The sequence below is a fragment of the Macaca nemestrina genome, chromosome 2 (genome assembly GCF_043159975.1).
Source record: "Macaca nemestrina isolate mMacNem1 chromosome 2, mMacNem.hap1, whole genome shotgun sequence".
NCBI classification, from domain to species: Eukaryota; Metazoa; Chordata; class Mammalia; order Primates; family Cercopithecidae; genus Macaca; species Macaca nemestrina.
In genome coordinates, this window is record NC_092126.1 from 1,858,954 (window position 1) to 1,878,227 (window position 19,274).

The 19,274-nt window shown below is 43.7% G+C and overlaps 1 protein-coding gene across 2 annotated transcripts in view; it reads left to right on the forward strand.

Annotated features, from left to right (window-relative positions):
* LOC105470983 (p21 (RAC1) activated kinase 2) overlaps positions 1-19,274 on the forward strand; it is a 95,348-nt gene that overhangs the window by 66,684 nt on the left and 9,390 nt on the right. For both annotated transcript variants that reach the window (XR_011619498.1, XM_071090582.1), the window contains exons 6-13: positions 1,121-1,228; positions 2,617-2,749; positions 6,102-6,165; positions 8,802-8,850; positions 9,330-9,442; positions 11,376-11,493; positions 14,962-15,061; positions 18,632-18,828. Coding sequence is in view for 1 of the 2 variants with exons in the window: in XM_071090582.1 (XP_070946683.1) it covers positions 1,121-1,228; positions 2,617-2,749; positions 6,102-6,165; positions 8,802-8,850; positions 9,330-9,442; positions 11,376-11,493; positions 14,962-15,061; positions 18,632-18,828 (882 nt within the window). In the remaining variant the exon portion in view is untranslated. The remainder of the gene's footprint in view (positions 1-1,120; positions 1,229-2,616; positions 2,750-6,101; positions 6,166-8,801; positions 8,851-9,329; positions 9,443-11,375; positions 11,494-14,961; positions 15,062-18,631; positions 18,829-19,274) is intronic.

Here is a 19,274-nt window from a genome sequence, read left to right on the forward strand (position 1 = left end):
AAATCTCAGTTTTTATTTCGCTTTCTAAAATAAATTACAGCCATCAGAGGTAAATAACTATTCAATAGGTGTTTTTAGCTAGCCACCCAATTAGTTGAAGAAGCTGTATTAAATAGAAATTCCTTGATATGATACTTTTTTTTTTTTTTTTGAGACGGAGTTTTGCTCTGTCACCCAGACTGGAGTGCAGTGGCCGGATCTCAGCTCGCTGCAAGCCCCACCTCCCTGGTTCACGCTGTTCTCCTGCTTCAGCCTCCCGAGTAGCTGGGACTACAGGCGCCCGCCACCACGCCCTGCTAATTTTTTGTATTTTTAGTAGAGACAGGGTTTCACCGTGTTGGCCAGGCTGGTCTCGAACTCCTGACCTCAAGTGATCCACCCACCTCGGCCTTCCAAAGTGCTGGGATTACAGGCGTGAGCAACTGCACCTGGCCAAATCTGACTATTTTAAATGTCACCAAATGTCTCTGACATACAAAGCTCAGAGGATCTTTGATTTTGGTCTTAACAAATAACATTGTTTACTTTCAGGGCATTGTATATGTATGCTTAGGGTAAATAGTACTTTATTAAAAAGATGTGGTACTGAACATATTTATTTCATAAACTTTTTCATAATTCATAGAATCACCTTATTAGATTATAATTCTCTTGAGTTATATAAGAGCTAATGAGATTTAATGGTTTTGAAATGAGCTATCAAAGAAGCAAACTTTTTTTTTTTTTTTTTTTTTTTTTTTTTGAGACGGAGTCTCGCTGTGTCGCCCAGGCTGGAGTGCAGTGGCCGGATCTCAGCTCACTGCAAGCTCTGCCTCCCGGGTTTTTATGCCATTCTCCTGCCTCAGCCTCCCGAGTAGCCGGGACTACAGGCGCCCGCCACCTCGCCCGGCTAGTTTTTTGTATTTTTTAGTAGAGACGGGGTTTCACCGTGTTAGCCAGGATGGTCTCGAACTCCTGACCTCGTGATCCGCCCGTCTCGGCCTCCCAAAGTGCTGGGATTACAGGCTTGAGCCACCGCGCCCGGCCAGAAGCAAACTTTTTGAAGTCTGTTCATAAAGGGCGATAGTCACATTTAAGCCTATTTGACTTGTTTTCCTGACTTTGCTCATAATCAATGCAGCTGAACGCCAAGGGAACAGAAACACCCGCAGTAGTGACAGAGGAAGATGATGATGATGAAGAGACTGCTCCTCCTGTTATTGCCCCACGACCAGATCATACGAAATCAGTGAGTGTCGATTGGTGACCTAGGCTGTGTGTGTGCGTGTGTGTTTTAAAAAACAAGAGTCTGTATTTGACTTTCAGTGATTGCTTTTAGAAAGCCGTCGAGTTTAAAACCATTTAGTGTGGGGAAATTTAACCGAGAGATCTGTACCCAAAGACCACTCACCAAAAACTAGTTTTCTGAAGATTGAAATGTGATGTGTCTTTAAAAGTTAATGCACTCGAGGCTGGGCGCGGTGGCTCACGCCTGTAATCCCAACACTTTGGGAGGCCGAGGCGGGTGGATCACGAGATCAGGAGATCAGGACCATCCTGGCTGACATGGTGAAACCCCATCTCTACTAAAAATGCAAAAAATTAGCCGGGCGTGGGTGGGTGCCTGTAGTCCCAGCTACTGGGGAGGCTGAGGCAGGAGAATGGTGTGAACCCAGGAGGCGGAGCTTGCAGTGAGCCGAGATCGCGTCACTGCACTCCAGCCTGGGCGACAGAGCGAGACCCTGTCTCCAAAAAAATAAATAAATAAATAACGCACTCACCTCACTGGGCTTTTTTCTTTCTGTAGTACGCTTTTCCAGAGGGTTCATCTATTTCCCAAGCTTTCTCTGTTCATCTCAACGTAGATGGCTGGTAAATCTATTACAGCTTTCCTCCTACCCAGATGATGCGTTTTAATCTCCCATTTTACACTCCTCTCAGCGCCTTCATGTCATTCAAAAGGCAGTTGAGAGTGAAATTCCTAACCAGGTAAGGGAGACTAAAAATGATGGCCTTAAATGGAGCCAGGAAGAGAGGAATGACTGCAGTTACCGTTCTGCTCCCTGCACTGATGCAAGTAGAGGGTGGGGAAGGTGCTGTGCCGTGGAATGGGCTGTGCTCGTGGCACAGTGGGCAGGCAGAGCTCCGGGGACGGCCTCTGGATGCCGAGCTGACGGCAGAGGACTGTTTTCTTTAGCCTTTAAACCTGGCTATTTGAAATGGGTGGTAGGCATTATAATTGTGTAAAAACTTTTGTGGGAATTAATCTTTCAACGTCAAGGTTTCCATTCTTTTGCATTTTACTTACATCTGTAGTAAAAACAGGATTTTTAAACTGTGCTTTTTGATACATTGTTGTACCATTTTAGACCTGGTCACACTTAAATTTCATTCATGGACTTGCTGTTTTACTAGACAGCTTTTCAAATATATACATGCTATGCCAAAGAAAAATGTTTCGTATTTTTTATTCTTAGTTACACATCTTTTATATCTGAAAATAGTGTTCTCATTATTTAGAACAATGGAAGAGATAACTTAGTTCAGGTTAAAAATCAAAGAACTGAATTAGTGTGCCAGCAAGAATATCTGAAAACATGATTCCTCAGACCTTAGTAATGAACTGTTTCTCCACAGATTTACACACGGTCTGTAATTGACCCCGTTCCTGCACCAGTTGGTGATTCAAGTGTTGATGGTGGTGCCAAGTCTTCAGACAAACAGAAAAAGAAGACTAAAATGACAGATGAAGAGATTATGGAGAAATTAAGTATGTTATCTACATTTTATATCATTGTTAAATTGTTAACAGCTCTTAAAACATTTGGCCCAGACGGATTTTAACTTACACCTTACATTATGGCTTAAAGTATAAAGAATACATTGTTTTCTTATAGCAACGGTAGCTTCAATTACAATCTAGAGATGTCGCCGGGCGTGGTGGCTCACCCCTAAATCCCAGCACTTTGGGAGGCCGAGGTGGGCAGATCACCAGAGGTCAGGAGTTCAAGACCAGCCTGGCCAACGTGGTGAAACCCCATCTCTACTAAAAATACAAAAATTAGCTGGATGTGCTGGCATGTGCCTGTAATCCCAGCTACTTGGAGGCTAAGACAAGAGAATCACTTGAATCCAGGAGGTGGAGGTTGCATTGAGTCAAGATTGCGTCACTGGGGCGGGCGCAGTGGCTCACGCCTGTAATCCCAGCACTTTGGGAGGCCAAGGCGGGCGGATCACAAGGTCAAGAGATTGAGACCATCCTGGCCAAAATGGTGAAACCCTGTCTCTACTAAAAACACAAAAATCAGCTGGTGTGGTGGCGCGTGCCTGTCGTACCAGCTGCTTGGGAGGCTGAGGCGAGAGAATTGCTTGAACCCGGGAGGTGGAGGTTGCAGTGAGCTGAAATCATGCCACTGCACTCCAGCCTGGCAACAGAGTGAGACTCCATCTCAAAAAAAAAAAGCTAACTGACCATGCACTGTGGCTCACGCCTGTAATCCCAGCACTCTGGGAGACCAAGGTGGGCGGATCACTTGAGGTCAGGAGCAAGACTAGCCTGGCCAACATGGCAAAACCCCATCTCTACTAAAAACACAAAAATTAGCTGGGTGTCTTGGCAGGCGCCTGTAATCCCAGCTACTTGGGGAGCTAAGGCAGGAGAATCACTAGAACCCAGGAGGCAGAGATTGCAGTGAGCCGAGATTGTGCCACTGCACTCTAGCCTGGGCAAAAGAGAGAGACTCAGTCTCAAAAAATAATAACAATAATAATAATAAATAATAATTAAAGAATGCTAATCTAGAGGGATCAAGGAAAAATAGTTTATGGAAGGACTGTTTTAAACATTTAGGCTGGGCATAGTGGCTCAAACCTGTAATCTCAGTACGTTGTCTGGCCAAGATAGGATAGCTCGAGTCCAGGAGTTCAAGGCCAAACTATACAACTTAGACCCCAACTCTACCCAAAAAAAAAAAAAAAAATTAACGAGGCATGGTGGTGCGTGTCTGTAGTCCCAGCTGACTGGGAGCCTGAGGCAGGAGGATTGCTTGAGCCACGAGTTCAAGGCTGTAGTGAGCTGTGGTTGCACCACTGCACTCCAGCCTGGGTGACAGAGTGAGACCCTGTCTCTAAAAAGCAAACAAATGTTCATATGCCTCATGTTTATTTGCTTTTGATTTCTCAGTGCTTTCAAGTATAAACCTGGCTGTTACTCTGTTGTTGTTGTTGTTGTTGATATTATTATTATTTTTTTCATTTTGAGACAGAGTCTGACTCTGTCGCCCAGGCTGGAGTGCGGTGGCACGATCTTGGCTCCCCTCACTGCAATCTCTGCCTCTCCGGTTCAAGCGTTTCTTCTGCCTCAGGCTCCCGAGTAGCTGGGACTACAGGCACGCACCACCACACCCTGCTAATTTTTGCATTTTTAGTAGAGATGGAGTTTCACCATGTTGGCCAAGCTGGTCTCAAAACTCCTGACCTCAGGCATGAGCCACCACACCCAGCCTACTCTGTTACTCTATGGGCATATAAGAATTATTTTAGGAGAGCTGCTACTTTAAAAAAAAAAAAAAAAATTAACTGGAATCCTGATCGTCATCATTCAGTTGTGACCTTTAGCTATCACATCCCCAGTCTTTTTGGTTTCTTTTTGCCTTAGCCTCTTATTATTGCTCCTGTTCTTTGCTTGTTGACTTGAGGTTGGGTACCTACATAAAATTATTTATGTGAGTTTCCTTGATATGGTCCTGTCCTTTTTTACCTTGACAAGGCAAGTGAAAATGTAATGTGATTTTTCTTATATTTTGACTTACTAGTAATAAGAATATAAGTTATGATTTTTCTGTCCAACTTCCTAATTTTTTTTTTGAGACGGAGTCTTGCTGTCTCCCAGGCTGGAGTACAGTGTTGCGATCTCAGCTCACTGCAAGCTCCGCCTCCCGGGTTCACGCCATTCTCCTGCCTCAGCCTCCCAAATAGCTGGGACTGCAGGCGCCCACCACCACGCCCAGCTAACTTTTTGTATTTTTTTTCAGTAGAGATGGGGTTTCCCCGTGTTAGCTAGGACGGTCTCGATCTCCTGACCTCGTGATCTGCCTGCCTCGGCCTCCCAAAGTGCTGGGATTATAGGCGTGAGCCACCGTGCCCAGCCCCAACTTCCTGATTTTAAAATATGTTTCTTGGCCGGGCGCAGTGGCTCAAGCCTGTAATCCCAGCACCTTGGGAGGCCGAGACGGGCGGATCACGAGGTCAGGAGATCGAGACCATCCTGGGTAACACAGTGAAACCCCGTCTCTACTAAAAATACAAAAACTTAGCCGGGCGAGGTGGCGGCGCCTGTAGTCCCACCTACTCGGGAGGCTGAGGCAGGAGAATGGCTTGAACCCGGGAGGCGGAGCTTGCAGTGAGCTGAGATCCGGCCACTGCACTCCAGCCTGGGTGACAGAGCGAGACTCCGTCTCAAAAAAAAAAAAAAAAAATATGTGTCTTGCGACTTTGAACTTTCCTAAAACAAACATATGATTAGTTTATGTGAAAGCATAGTAATTGTTATGCTAACAGGTGGTTTTCTAAATATATTGAAAGGTAGATGATATGTATACTGGAGGAGTCAGAAAGACCATCTAGGGTTTAGATAGACTTTATTATTTACAATACTAAGTAGTCTCAAACTTATCTATTAATAGATATATTCAAATATACCTATTTCTATATTCAAATATATCTTTTATATTCAAATATGTCTGTTTCCTTGAGATTACCTGATTCTAAAGCTGAACATGTGAGAACCTAATTAATCTCTGACAGACTGGTACAGTCTTTCCAAAATGTGACCATTATTGAGCAAATGATGAGTTAGGAGGTCTCACCTCATGGAAATAATGTGTCTTCTTGTTTCTGATACTTTAACTTTTAATGTGTCTTGTTTCTGATACTTTTAAACTTTTATTATGTATTTAAGTTTCTTTAGTGTTTTGTGTTTGAAACCTGTTATTTTTGAAACTTAATGTTATGTTTGAAAATCACTTATAAAAGCAGTGGCATTTATTAAAAGGAATAATAATATCAAAATCAATTTACACTTAAAATGCTTGACTGAGCTTCCAGCTTTTTGTTTATTCTAGGAACTATTGTGAGCATAGGTGACCCTAAGAAAAAATATACAAGATATGAAAAAATTGGACAAGGGTAAGTATTCATGACTGTATTATCATAATATTCAATATTCAGTATTTCCTGGTTTTATAGCATGATATTTATTTTGCCTGCTGACATTGAGCACTTATGTAGTAGTCTGTGAGTGGTACCCTTGGGGGATTTGTGTAAATAAATAATGCAGTTATTTGTAGATGCTGTTAAAAAACTGTACTAGTTGTTAGCAGCGATTGTGTGTCATTTTTTCTTTTTTCTTTTTTTTTTTCTTTTTTTTTTTTTTTAGACGGAGTCTCACGCTGTTGCCCAGGCTGGAGTGCAGTGGCGCGATCTCGGCTCACTGCAAGCTCCGCCTCCTGGGTTCACGCCATTCTCCTGCCTCAGCCTCCTGAGTAGCTAGGACTACAGGCGCCCGCCACCGCGCCTGGCTAATTTTTTGTATTTTTAGTAGAGACGGGGTTTCACTGTGGTCTCGATCTCCTGACCTTGTGATCCGCCCGCCTCGGCCTCCCAAAGTGCTGGGATTACAGGCTTGAGCCACCGCGCCCGGCCTTCATTTTTTCTTAAGTGTCATTTCCCATCCGTGATAAAGAATTAGTTAGAGGGGGCCGGGCGTGGTGGCTCAAGCCTGTAATCCCAGCACTTTGGGAGGCCAAGACGGGCAGATCACGAGGTCAGGAGATCGAGACCATCCTGGCTAACCCAGTGAAACCCCGTCTCTACTAAAAAATACAAAAAACTAGCCGGGCGAGGTGGTGGGTGCCTGTAGTCCCAGCTACTTGGGAGGCTGAGGCAGGAGAATGGCGTAAACCCGGGAGGCGGAGCTTGCAGTGAGCTGAGATCCAGCCACTGCACTCCAGCCTGGGCGACAGAGCAAGACTCTGTCTCAAAAAAAAATAAAGAGTTAGAGGGAAGAATTGCCCACAAAATATATTTAAAAGACAGTAAGAATATTTACTTCAGGATTATAAGCAATAAAAAAATGCATTTAAATCATGTCATTGAGTATCGACTTTTGAGTCTACTCATCTTCTGATTTTGTTCTGTAATTTGTATTTTTAAAGTGTACTAACTAAACTCCTTTTTTCTGTTGCTTCGAAGCAAATAAACACCTTAAATCTTTAATGTTATTAAACTCTGGAAAGCATTCAGTGAATTTACAGTGAGGGCTTAAGCCATTTTTGAAAACTTCCATATGAATTCCTTCCTTCCTTCCCTTCTCTCTCTTTTTTTTTTTTTTTGGTGAAGTCTCAGTCTGTCACCCAGGCTGGAGTGCAGTGAAACAATCTCAGCTCACTGAAATCTCTGCCTCCTGGGTTCAAACAGTTCTTCTGCCTCAGCCTCCCAAAGTGTTGGGATTACAGGTGTGAGCCACTGCACCAGGCCTGAATTTCTTCCTAACAGCTAAATTCAATTGCAGCACTGGTTTTGTGAAAGAGAATTGAAGATTATCTTATTATTTTTGAGCATGAATGAACAAGCAATGCCTATCCATATGGATGACCATCACAAATCCAGTATTGAGTAACAAAAGCAAGTTGCAGGATAATATGTGAAATGAAACTATATGACTTTAAAAATTAGGCAGGCCGGGCGCGGTGGCTCACACCTGTAATCCCAGCACTTTGGGAGGCCGAGGCGGGTGGATCACCAGGTCAGGAGATCGAGACCATCCTGGCGAACACGGTGAAATCCCATCTCTACTGAAAATACAAAAAACATTAGCCGGGCGTGGTGGCGGGCGCCTGTAGTCCCAGCTTCTAGGGAGGCTGAGGCAGGAGAATGGCGTGAAACTGGGAGGCGGCGGAGCTTGCAGTGAGTGGAGATTGTGCCACTGCATTCCAGCCTGGGCAACAGAGGGAGACTCCGTCTCAAAAAAAAAAAAATTAGGCAAAGTATATTTTATAGGGATAAACATCTGTGTCCTTTGTAGTTAAAAGTATGGAGAAATGCATGAAAATGATGAACATTAAATACAGGATAAACACCAAATACAGATCACCTTTGGGAGGAAGGAGACTGCTGTTGGAAAGGGCTCATGGGAATCTTCAAATTATTTATAGTTCTTTGTATCTTAATCAGGGAAGTGTATCCATAAGTATATGTTACATATATATATATATATTTTTTTTGAGACGGAGTCTCGCTCTGTCACCCAGGCTGGAGTGCAGTGGCCGGATCTCAGCTCACTGCAAGCTCCGCCTCCCGGGTTTACGCCATTCTCCGGCCTCAGCCTCCCGAGTAGCTGGGACTACAGGCGCCCGCCACCTCGCCCGGCTAGTTTTTTGTATTTCTTAATAGAGACGGGGTTTCACCGTGTTAGCCAGGATGGTCTCGATCTCCTGACCTTGTGATCCGCCCGTCTCGGCCTCCCAAAGTGCTGGGATTACAGGCTTGAGCCACCGCGCCCGGCCTACATATATTTTTTTCTTGATCTTTTTTCCCTACATTTTTGTAGGTCTGAAATATTTCAAACATAAGTTTTGGCCATGAGGATTGTCTCTTTTTCTTCCCCCACTCCCTTTCCTCGTGTTTTTGCTTTTACTCCTTTTAAGCATGTTAGGTCGTCACTGTTCTTTAATTCTTTTTCAGTTGCTTGAAGTGTAAAGTCTTTGGATATTGTAAATGCTGGTGATGTGTCAACCTTAAATCTGGCTGTTTTCTCCCTCTAGGGCTTCTGGTACAGTTTTCACTGCTACTGACGTTGCATTGGGACAGGAGGTAGCTACTTTGTCATAATCCTGGATGTTACCATTATTTTGTCATATAGGTGGAAACTAGATAAAGCTGGGAAGAATCACTAGGACTCTCTTTTAAGTTGAACATGTTGTAAGAATTGCTCTACGTGTTTTTATAGCACTTCTGTCATTAAGGGGAACAAAGAAGGAATTTTGAGTTTAATGTCATAAATAAGCAAGTATTTAAAAATTGTTTTCTCAGCTCAAGTGAAAAGAGGATTAATTCTTAGTGTTGGACTGACTGTGGGTGTATTAACTTCAAGATAAATCTAAAACTGTTTAGGCTCTATACATTACAAAGCATTGTGCAGAGGCAATGTGCAAGTAAAAGTACCACCTATGAGTAATAGCATTGTATAATATAATATACATGCCGTAAAGTAAGTTATTAACTGCTTGGTGTTTGTAATTTTCTAAGAGAATTCGTAAACCTGATTTTTTTCAATCCTGTTTTCATTATAGGTTGCTATCAAACAGATTAATTTACAGAAACAGCCAAAGAAGGAATTGATCATTAATGAGATTCTGGTGATGAAAGAATTAAAAAATCCCAACATAGTTAACTTCTTGGACAGGTAAATATGATTATTTCTTTTTTTCTTTTTTTTTTTTTTTTTTTTTTTTTTTTTTGAGACGGAGTCTCGCTCTGCTGCCCAGGCTGGAGTGCCGTGGCCGGATCTCAGCTCACTGCAAGCTCCGCCTCCCGGGTTCACGCCATTCTCCTGCCTCAGCCTCCCGAGTAGCTGGGACTACAGGCGCCGCCACCTCGCCCGGCTAGTTTTTTGTATTTTTTAAAGTAGAGACGGGGTTTCACCGTGTCAGCCAGGATGGTCTCGATCTCCTGACCTCGTGATCCGCCCGTCTCGGCCTCCCAAAGTGCTGGGATTACAGGCTTGAGCCACCGCGCCCGGCCAATATGATTATTTCTTAAACATTGGGATAAAAATGTAGAAATTTTAAGTCTCATGGTTTGGGGGCTGGCTAGCCACTTTAGAATAAACTGTCAATGCTGAGAAATAAGAGGAGAGGTAAAAATAGCACACTGCAGTTTTAGAAGGTCCTTCTCTACAAGGATATCACTTGGCAAGTGAGAGAAGGCAGTTAAATGAAGGCCATAGCTGGTGGTGTTTATATTCATTGCAAATGACCTGAAGTGAAAACATGAATGGTTGGCTGTGATTCATGTCGTGACTGACAGGGGACTGGTCACATGGTTTTTAAACTTGTAGATCAATTTTTATTTCAAATGCTATCCTTTATGGACAAATTGTATGTCTATCAAAACCTCATTTAGTTTAGGAATTAATGTTAAATAACAGACCAAAAAGCAGAATTGAAAATGATGCATATTGGCCAGGTGCAGTGGCTCACACCTGTAATCCCAGCTACTCAGGAGGCTGAGGCAGGAGAATCGCTTGAACCAGGGAGGTGGAGGTTGCAGTGAGCTGAGGTCGCACCACTGCACTCCAGCCTGGGCAACGCAGTGAGACTCCTTCTCAAAAAAAAAAAGAAAATGATGTATATTACTACAACTGCGCTTGAAAAAGCAGTCACATATACGAATGAGAGAAGATTAGTTGAAAATGACAACAGTGGTTTTATTGAAGATAGAGGTGATTATAGGTGATTTTCTTCCATATTTAAATTTGTTTAGAATAAGGAAATGATAATACATTTCGAGACTTTAGCCCTAGTTATGGAGAACATGTTCATAGAAATAAACTTTTCAGGCCAGGCACAGTGGCTCATGCCTGTACTCCCAGCACTTTGGGAGGCCAGGGCAGGTGGATCATGAGGTCAGGAGATCGAGACCATCCTGGCCAACATGGTGAAACCCCGTCTCTACTAAAAATACAAAAATTAGCTGGCCATGGTGCCACGCACCTGTAGTCCCAGTTACTCCGGAGGCTGAGGCAGGAGAATTGCTTGAACCCAAGAGGCGGAGGTTGCAGTGAGCCGAGATTGCGCCACTGCACTCCAGCCTGGCAACAGAGCAAGACTCCATCTCAAAAAAAAAATAAAAAATAAACTTTTCAGGTACAGTTCCCTGCTTTTTGAAATAACATTTCAAGTCAGCATAGTAGGGTGGTTAAGATAAGCCATGGGCTTTGGAATCGTTGATGCTTGGCTTCAGATTCTGGTTCTGTTACTTACTGTTAATAGCTGTGTGACCTTGGATGAGTCACGAACCTCTCCAAGCCTTTGTCTCTTTATCTCTAAAACGGGACTAGTAATTTCTATATTGTAGGATTATTTTAATCAGAATGAATCTGTGTGCATACTCACACTACAGTTGTGGGCAAACTAACTTAAAAATGATTCAGGGTCATAACCTCAGTTATTTTTCTGTGCTGTTACATAGCAGCTTTCCAATTTTCTTCCTAACTCTCAAGCTACCAGCCCTCTAGTTTCATTGTTAGGGTGTTTAATATTTGTATTCTTCAACATAGGATACCATGTGTTTAGAAAAAATGTAAGTGTGAGTGTATTTGGTATGTGTATTTTTAGTTACCTGGTAGGAGATGAATTGTTTGTGGTCATGGAATACCTTGCTGGTGGATCGCTCACTGATGTGGTAACAGAAACCTGCATGGATGAAGCACAGATTGCTGCCGTATGCAGAGAGGTAGGTGTGCCTCCTCCTTGATATGTTATGGTGATATGTGGTTAGCAAGAAGTGAACAAAAGGAACTTTTTCTGCACAGTTAATTGTTATTGTGGGAAGTGCTTTCTCTGTACACATTCTCTACAAGTTACTCCATCCCCATACCATTTCATCCTACACAGGCATTTCAGCCCTTTCCTTCAGGTATAAGATAATTTGGGAATGAATTGTGGACCTTTGAAGATCCAGATTCACAAGGAAATTCCGGTAGAGTGATGACGATCATTTACCATCCAAACAGGACACTTTTGAGAGTAAAAGGGTGTATACCATTAGAAATACACCGCTCAGCTGGAAGTGGTGGCTCATGCTGGTAATCCTAGCACTTTGGGAGGCCGAGGCAGGCAGATTCCCTGAGGTCGGGAGTTTGAGACCAGCCTGGGAAACATGGTGAAACCCCATCTCTACTAAAAATACAAAATTAGCTGGGCGTGATGGCGCGTGCCTGTAATCCCAGCTACTCGGGAGGCTGAGGCAGGAGAATCGCTTGAGCTGGGGAGGGAGACATTGCAGTGAGCTGAGATCGTGCCACAGCACTCCAGCCTGGCGACAGAGCAAGAGTCTGTCTCAAAAAAAGAGGCCAGGCGCAGTGGCTCATGCCTGTAATCCCAGCGCTTTGGAAGGCCGAGGCAGGCGGATCACAAGGTCAAGAGATAGAGGCCATCCTGGCCAACATGGTGAAACCCCATCCCTACTAAAAATACAAAAATTAACTGGGTGTGGTGGTGCATGCCTGTAATCCCAGCTACTCAGGAGGCTGAGGCAGGACAATCACTTGAACCCAAGAGGTGGAGGCTGCAGTGAGCCGAGATCGCGCCACTGCATTCCAGCCTGGCGACAGAGCAAGACTGTCTCAAAAAAAAAGAAAGAAAGAAATGCACCACTCAACAGCGGAAACTAGAACTATCTCAGGTGAAGCAGGACACTTACTCGCCTTAAGTATCAATAAGTCTGTGCCTAGCTTCATTGAGTTCACTAATGGTGAAGAAACTGGTTATTTCTTTATATTCATTAATGAATTTCTAGACATACTATTAGCTTAAGCCAGTAGAATTCTGCCAAATTGCCAATTTAAGCCAAAAATAGGCCTTCTTTTTCCCACCTGTATCTCAGCTTTTTCTACAGATAAGTTTTGGGCTAATGGTTTGCTTATTGTCATTGAAATTTCTAATATCATAGGAATCACTGTCACAAAGGGCAGAATTTTAAGCTTGTAGGACTGTATTGTGTTTTCTGTGATTTGGCTTCAACAGTTCTTCAGGGACATGTGAATTACAAACTTTGTTCATGTAAGGATGATACATATATATTTCCCTTTTCCATCTGTCATCTTAAGGTGTTAAAAATATTCTTTGAGGCTGGGCGTGGTGGCTCAAGCCTGTAATCCCAGCACTTTGGGAGGCCGAGATGGGTGGATCACGATGTCAGGAGATCGAGACCATCCTGGCTAACCCGGTGAAACCCCGTCTCTACTAAAAAATACAAAAAACTAGCCGGGCGAGGTGGCGGCGCCTGTAGTCCCAGCTACTCGGGAGGCTGAGGCAGGAGAATGGCGTAAACCTGGGAGGTGGAGCTTGCAGTGAGCTGAGATCCGGCCACTGCACTCCAGCCTGGGCGACAGAGCGAGACTCCGTCTCAAAAAAAAAAAAAAAAAAAAAATTCTTTGAAAATTTTAATTCTGAATTATGTTCTACCTGAGGAATAGTACCTCTTTGGTTGAAGGGAGGAAATAAGAACTCTTGAATAGAATATTAATAGCATATGATATTCCTTAACAATGGATGCTTGGTCACTGGAAAGCTGATGAAAACAATAATTTACCTATTTATACTTAATTTTGTTTTTTCTACAGATTTCTTTGTAATCTATATAAAAATTAATTTTGGGAGTTCCTCTAATTTGAGTTTTCTTTTGTGTGCCAGAACTTTTTAATTGTGACAGTTTTCTTTCTATTTATTTGTACAAATATTTTCTGGAGCTTTGTATCTGATTATTTCCTGGTAAATATATTGTGGTATAACACCCAATTTGTCTGGTTTTCCTTGAATGAATAGTAGAAGATTTTGGATGAGATTTTTAGTTGTGCTGACTTTGTTCTCCTGTGATGGGAGTAAGAAATAAAAGCACAGCCAACTTACACCCGTAGTTTATATTCAAAAACACCAGAGTGGGCAGATGTTTTAAACATCATCTCGTTCTCGTTTGTAAGGAAGTGAAGAGTTTGCGCCTACTTTGTGACTCGGTGCTCTCTGGAATATGGTGTAAGGGGAAAGCTATTCTTTCGTCATTCATGTCCAAGTTGTAGATGCAGCTGAATTAAAATCCGTCACTGAAGAAGAACATCTTGTCTCTGATGAACAGCCAGATGGAAGCGGCCACCCAGAATCTTACCGCTTCTCAGTGGCTCACATTGACTAGCCTTCGAGTATCTCTCATTCAGATGGGAATGATCAAGTTTTTTTCATTACTGTTGAAATGATTTCTGAAGAGCCTGTGCATGTTTACTAAGTGTTGTATACCTTTAGGCATTTAAACCTGAAAGAGGCAATTTTTTATTGTTGTTTTGTTTTGAGACTGAGTCTCACTCTCTCACCCAGGCTGGAGTGCAGTGGCACAATCTCAGCTTGCTGCAACCTCTGCCTCCTAGATTCAAGGGCTTCTCCTGCCCCAGCCACCCGAGTAGCTGGGATTACAGGCCTGAGGCACCACACCTCACTAATTTTTCTTTCTTTCTGTCTTTTTTTTTTTCCGAGATGGAGTCTTGCTCTGTCTCCCAGGCTGGAGTGCAGTGACGCGATCTCGGCTCACTGCAACCTCTGCCTCCCAGGTTCAAGCAATTCTGCTACCTCAGCCTTCTGAGTAGCTGTGGTTACAGGTGTGTGCCACCACACCCAGCTATTTTCTTTGTATTTTTAGCAGACACAAGGTTTCATCATGTTGGCCCAGCTGGTCTGGAACTGCTGACCTCAGATGATCCACCTGCCTTGGTCTCCCAAAGTGCTGGGATTACAAGAGTGAGCCATCACACCTGGCTAATTTTTGTATTTTTTAGTAGAGATAGGGTTTTGTTATGTTGGCCAGGCTGGTCTTGAACTCCTGCCCTCAAGTGATCTACCTGCCTTACCCGGCCAGGAGGCAAGAAATTATACAGACCCAGCTCAAGAGTGTCCCTGAGTAAGATCAGAGGATAGGAGGGCATCTACTAACTTTTCAAAAAATTTTATTTTCTTATATAAAACTTTAAGGAGGAGATATAATTACTTTTCATAACTTTGTATATAAGAGAGGATGTTTTCTCTTTATAACTACAAGTATTGGTGGGTCTTTTCTGGGTACTGGAAGCAGTGCTCAGGCCATAACTACTGTACGGGAACCTCCCTGTGTCTTTTCAGGGACTATTTCATGAAGAGGTGTTTTTCTTCTGTTCAGTGTTTGCAGGCGTTGGAGTTTTTACATGCTAATCAAGTGATCCACAGAGACATCAAAAGCGACAATGTCCTTTTGGGAATGGAAGGATCGGTTAAGCTCAGTGAGTAACAAATGGACAAACCACTATTTTTTATTTTAAGTTTCTGCCTTTTGTTTAATTAAAAACGTTTCTTGACCAATGCAAGGATTAATAATGATTTAATATAGGAAGAGGTAAGACCTTTGAAAACTGAGTGATACTCTGAGGGTTTTAACTAATCAGTGCCAGAGAAAGGACTAGCTAGATAAGACATTACCTAATAATTACCACTAGATGCGACGTTTTTAGGTAATGTCTTTTCTTTTGAGACGGAGTTTTGCTCTTGTCACCCAGGCTGGAGTGCAACGGCGCGATCTCGGCTCACTGCAACCTCCGCCTCCTGGGTTGAAGCAATTCTCCCACCTCAGCCTTCTGAGTAGCTGGGATTACAGGCGCGCCCCACCACACCCATCTGATTTTTGTATTTTTAGTAGAGATGGAGTTTCTCCACGTTGGTCAGGCTGGTCTCGAGCTCCTGAACTCAGGTGATCTGCCCGCCTCAGTCTCCCAAAGTGCTGGGATTACAGGCGTGAGCCACCATGCCCGGCCATGATTGCTTATTTTTAAGTAATCTTAATGGGCACGCTCTCATTCATTTTTGATGAATACACATGCAACTGAATTAAACTTTTGAATGACATTTTTTTTTTCCTGGCTCTGCCATTTACTCGGTGAATAACCTTGGATAAGTTGTTTTTGTGCCTCCGTTTTCCTATTTGTAAAATGGGAATAATTATAATAATAAATGTACCTTTCTCGTAGGGTTACCATGAGGATTAAATATTTTAATTCTTATAAGGTACTTAAACAGTACCTGGGTTGTTTTAAGTACTCATTTTAGCTATAAATATTATTTGACCTAACTGTTACTCTTTTAGAATTCTCTCCTGTAGAATTTCTGAACTTACATACCACAGTAAGTACAAGGATGTTCTCTGCAGTATTGCAAAGAAAAACCAAAACTATCTTAAGTGTTGAGCAGTAAGAGAATAAATTAAATAGATTATTATATTTTTATATTCTGTGTAGTTTTTTTTGTTTGTTTGTTGTTTTTTTTTTGTTTTGAGACAGAGTCTCGCTCTGTCACCCGGGCTGGAGTGCAGTGGCGCGATCTCCGCTCACTGCAAGCTCTGCCTCCCGGGTTCACGCCATTGTCCTGCCTCTGCCTCCAGAGTAGCTGGGACTACAGGTGCCCGCCGCCACACCCAGCTAGTTTTTTATATTTTTAGTAGAGACGGGGTTTCACCGTGTTAGCCAGGATGGTCTCGATCTCCTGACCTCGTGATCCGCCCGCCTCGGCCTCCTAAAGTGCTGGGATTACAGGCGTGAGCCACCGCGCCCAGCCCTCTGTGTAGTTTTTAAGATGACGCAGGCCAGGTGCAGTGGCTCACGCCTGTAATCCCAGCACTGGCCGGGCGCGGTGGCTCAAGCCTGTAATCCCAGCACTTTGGGAGGCCGAGGCGGGCGGATCACGAGGTCAGGAGATCGAGACCATCCTGGCTAACACGGTGAAACCCCGTCTCTACTAAAAAAATGCAAAAAAAAAAAAAACTAGCCGGGCGAGGTGGCGGGCGCCTGTAGTCCCAGCTATTCGGGAGGCTGAGGCAGGAGAATGGCGTAAACCCAGGAGGCGGAGCTTGCAGTGAGCTGAGATCTGGCCACTGCACTCCAGCCCGGGCCACGAGACTCCGTCTCAAAAAAAAAAAAAAATCCCAGCACTTTGGGAGGCTGAGGCAGGTGGATTGCTTGAGCCCAGGAGTTCGAGACTAGACTGAGCAACATGGCAAGACTCCATCTCTACTAAAAATACAACAGTTAGCTGGGCATGGTGGCAGACGCCTCTAATCCCAGCTACTTGGGAGGCTGGGGTAGGAGGATGGCTTGAGCACAGGAGGCAGAGGTTGCAGTGAGCTGAAATTGCTCTACTGCACTTAGCATGGGCAACGGAGTGAAACACTGTGACAAAAAATTTAAAAATAAAAAATGTTTAAGTAGGCAGATAAATGTACTGATACGGAAAGGTCTCTTTAAAAAAAAGGTTTTACAAAAGTTTACAGAATATCCTGATTGATAATGCAAACCAAACAGTTCATAGATTTTATTCATGCATATATGTACATGCGTAACCAACAGTCTAAAGCTTACAAACCTAAATTTTAACAGTAGTCACATATGGAGTAGAATGGGTTGAACAGCATAAGAAAGAATTCTAAATACGAATCCTGACTTTTCCACTAAATGAATATTGAGTACTATACCAGGCGTCCTGCGCCTCTGTTCCAGGTGAGATGGCTGAGAAGGTAGCACGGGCGGCGAACTCATCGCTTGGTGCAGTTCAGTGTGTTCTTTTTCTAGGCTCTCTGCTGAGATGATGGATGTTTAGTGACTCTAGCTTCGTTTTTTTTTTTTTTTTTGTTTTTTTTTTTTTTTTTTGAGATGGAGTCTCGCTCTGTCGCCCAGGCTGGAGTGCAGTGGCTCGATCTCCACTCACTGCAAGCTCCGCCTCCCGGGTTCACGCCATTCTCCTGCCTCAGACTCCCGTGTAGCTGGGACTACAGGCGCCCGCTACCGCGCCCGGCTAATTTTTGTATTTTTAGTAGAGACGGGGTTTCACCGTGTTAGTCAGGATGGTCTCGATCTCCTGACCTCGTGATCCGCCCGTCTCGGCCTCCCAAAGTGCTGGGATTACAGGCGTGAGCCACCGCGCCCGGCCTGCTTCTGTTTGTTTTATTCAAAAACAGTTTACAGCTGGGTGTGGTGGCTCCCACTTGTAATCTCAACACTTTGGGAGGCCAAGGTATGAAGATCCCTCCCTGTGTTGCCCAAGAGTTCAAGACCAGCCTAGGCAACATAGGGAGACTCCCTCTCTACAGGAAATTTTAAAAAATTAAACAGAATTCAAAGACAAAGTGGTTTCCGTGGCCTGACCTTCGACCTTTGCCTGATCACTGCCTTTAGTTTCGGCGTCTGCCTTCGCTTACTTGTTCATGGACCTCTTTCAGTTCTCTTAGATTTTTTAGGAGGGGCCGGGCGCGGTGGCTCACGCCTGTAATCCCAGCACTTTGGGAGGCCGAGGTGGGAGGATCACGAGGTCAGGAGATCGAGACCATCCTGGTCAACACAGTGAAACCCCGTCTCTACTAAAAATACAAAAATTAGCCGGGCGCGGTGGTGGGCGCCTGTAGTCCCAGCTACTCCGGAGGCTGAGGCAGGAGAATGGCGTGAACCCGGGAGGCGGAGCTTGCAGTGAGCCGAGATTGCGCCACTGCACTCCAGCCCGGGAGACAGACCGAGACTCCGTCTCAGAAAAAAAAAAAAAAAAAAAAAAGATTTTTTAGGAGAGAATGAATTATTCAGAATAAAAGGCCTCCTGATAATTTGGACTCTGTGACAAGTAAAAGTAAAATGTGAGAGTGTGTTACATCATGAAAATGTTTTTAAACTCATTCTGGTTTACTTTATTAATAAAATCCTTAAAAACAAGAGGCTGAAGAGTCAAAATATAATTAATTACATCATCTGAAGTGAACTCCTTTGTTAAAACGATCTGTGGAAACCATTAACTCTGTTCTGTTTTGTTTTGTTTTGTAGCTGACTTTGGTTTCTGTGCCCAGATCACCCCCGAGCAGAGCAAACGCAGTACCATGGTCGGAACCCCATACTGGATGGCACCAGAGGTGGTTACACGGAAAGCTTATGGCCCCAAAGTCGACATATGGTCTCTGGGTATCATGGCTATTGAGATGGTAGAAGGAGAGCCTCCATACCTCAATGAAAATCCCTTGAGGGTAAGATCAATTAAACACCAGCCTTGTAAATATTTTTCTTGAATTTAAAGTAGAAAGTTGATAAAACCTAGTCTCTGCCCCTAACTCTTCATCTGAAAATCATTTGCTTTCTGAGTCACAAATTAATGTGCTAGGTGAAGACTTGGTAGGTTTTTAGTAGTAAGCTGTATTGTTTTGTATTTTACATAGGAAGTTTGGAGCACCTGCCTCTAAACCTTCTCCTTCTTTTATGTTTTAAGATTTTTTGAGACAGGGTCCCACTCTGTTGCCTAGTCTAGATTGCAGTGGCGCAATCTCAGCTCACTGCAACCTCCACCTCTCAGGTTCAAGCGATCCTCCTACCTCAGCCTCCCAAGTGGCTGGAACTGTGGGTGTGTGCCACCACACCCAGCTGATTATTGTATTTTTATAGAGACGGGGTCTCTCCATGTTGGGTCAGGCTGGTC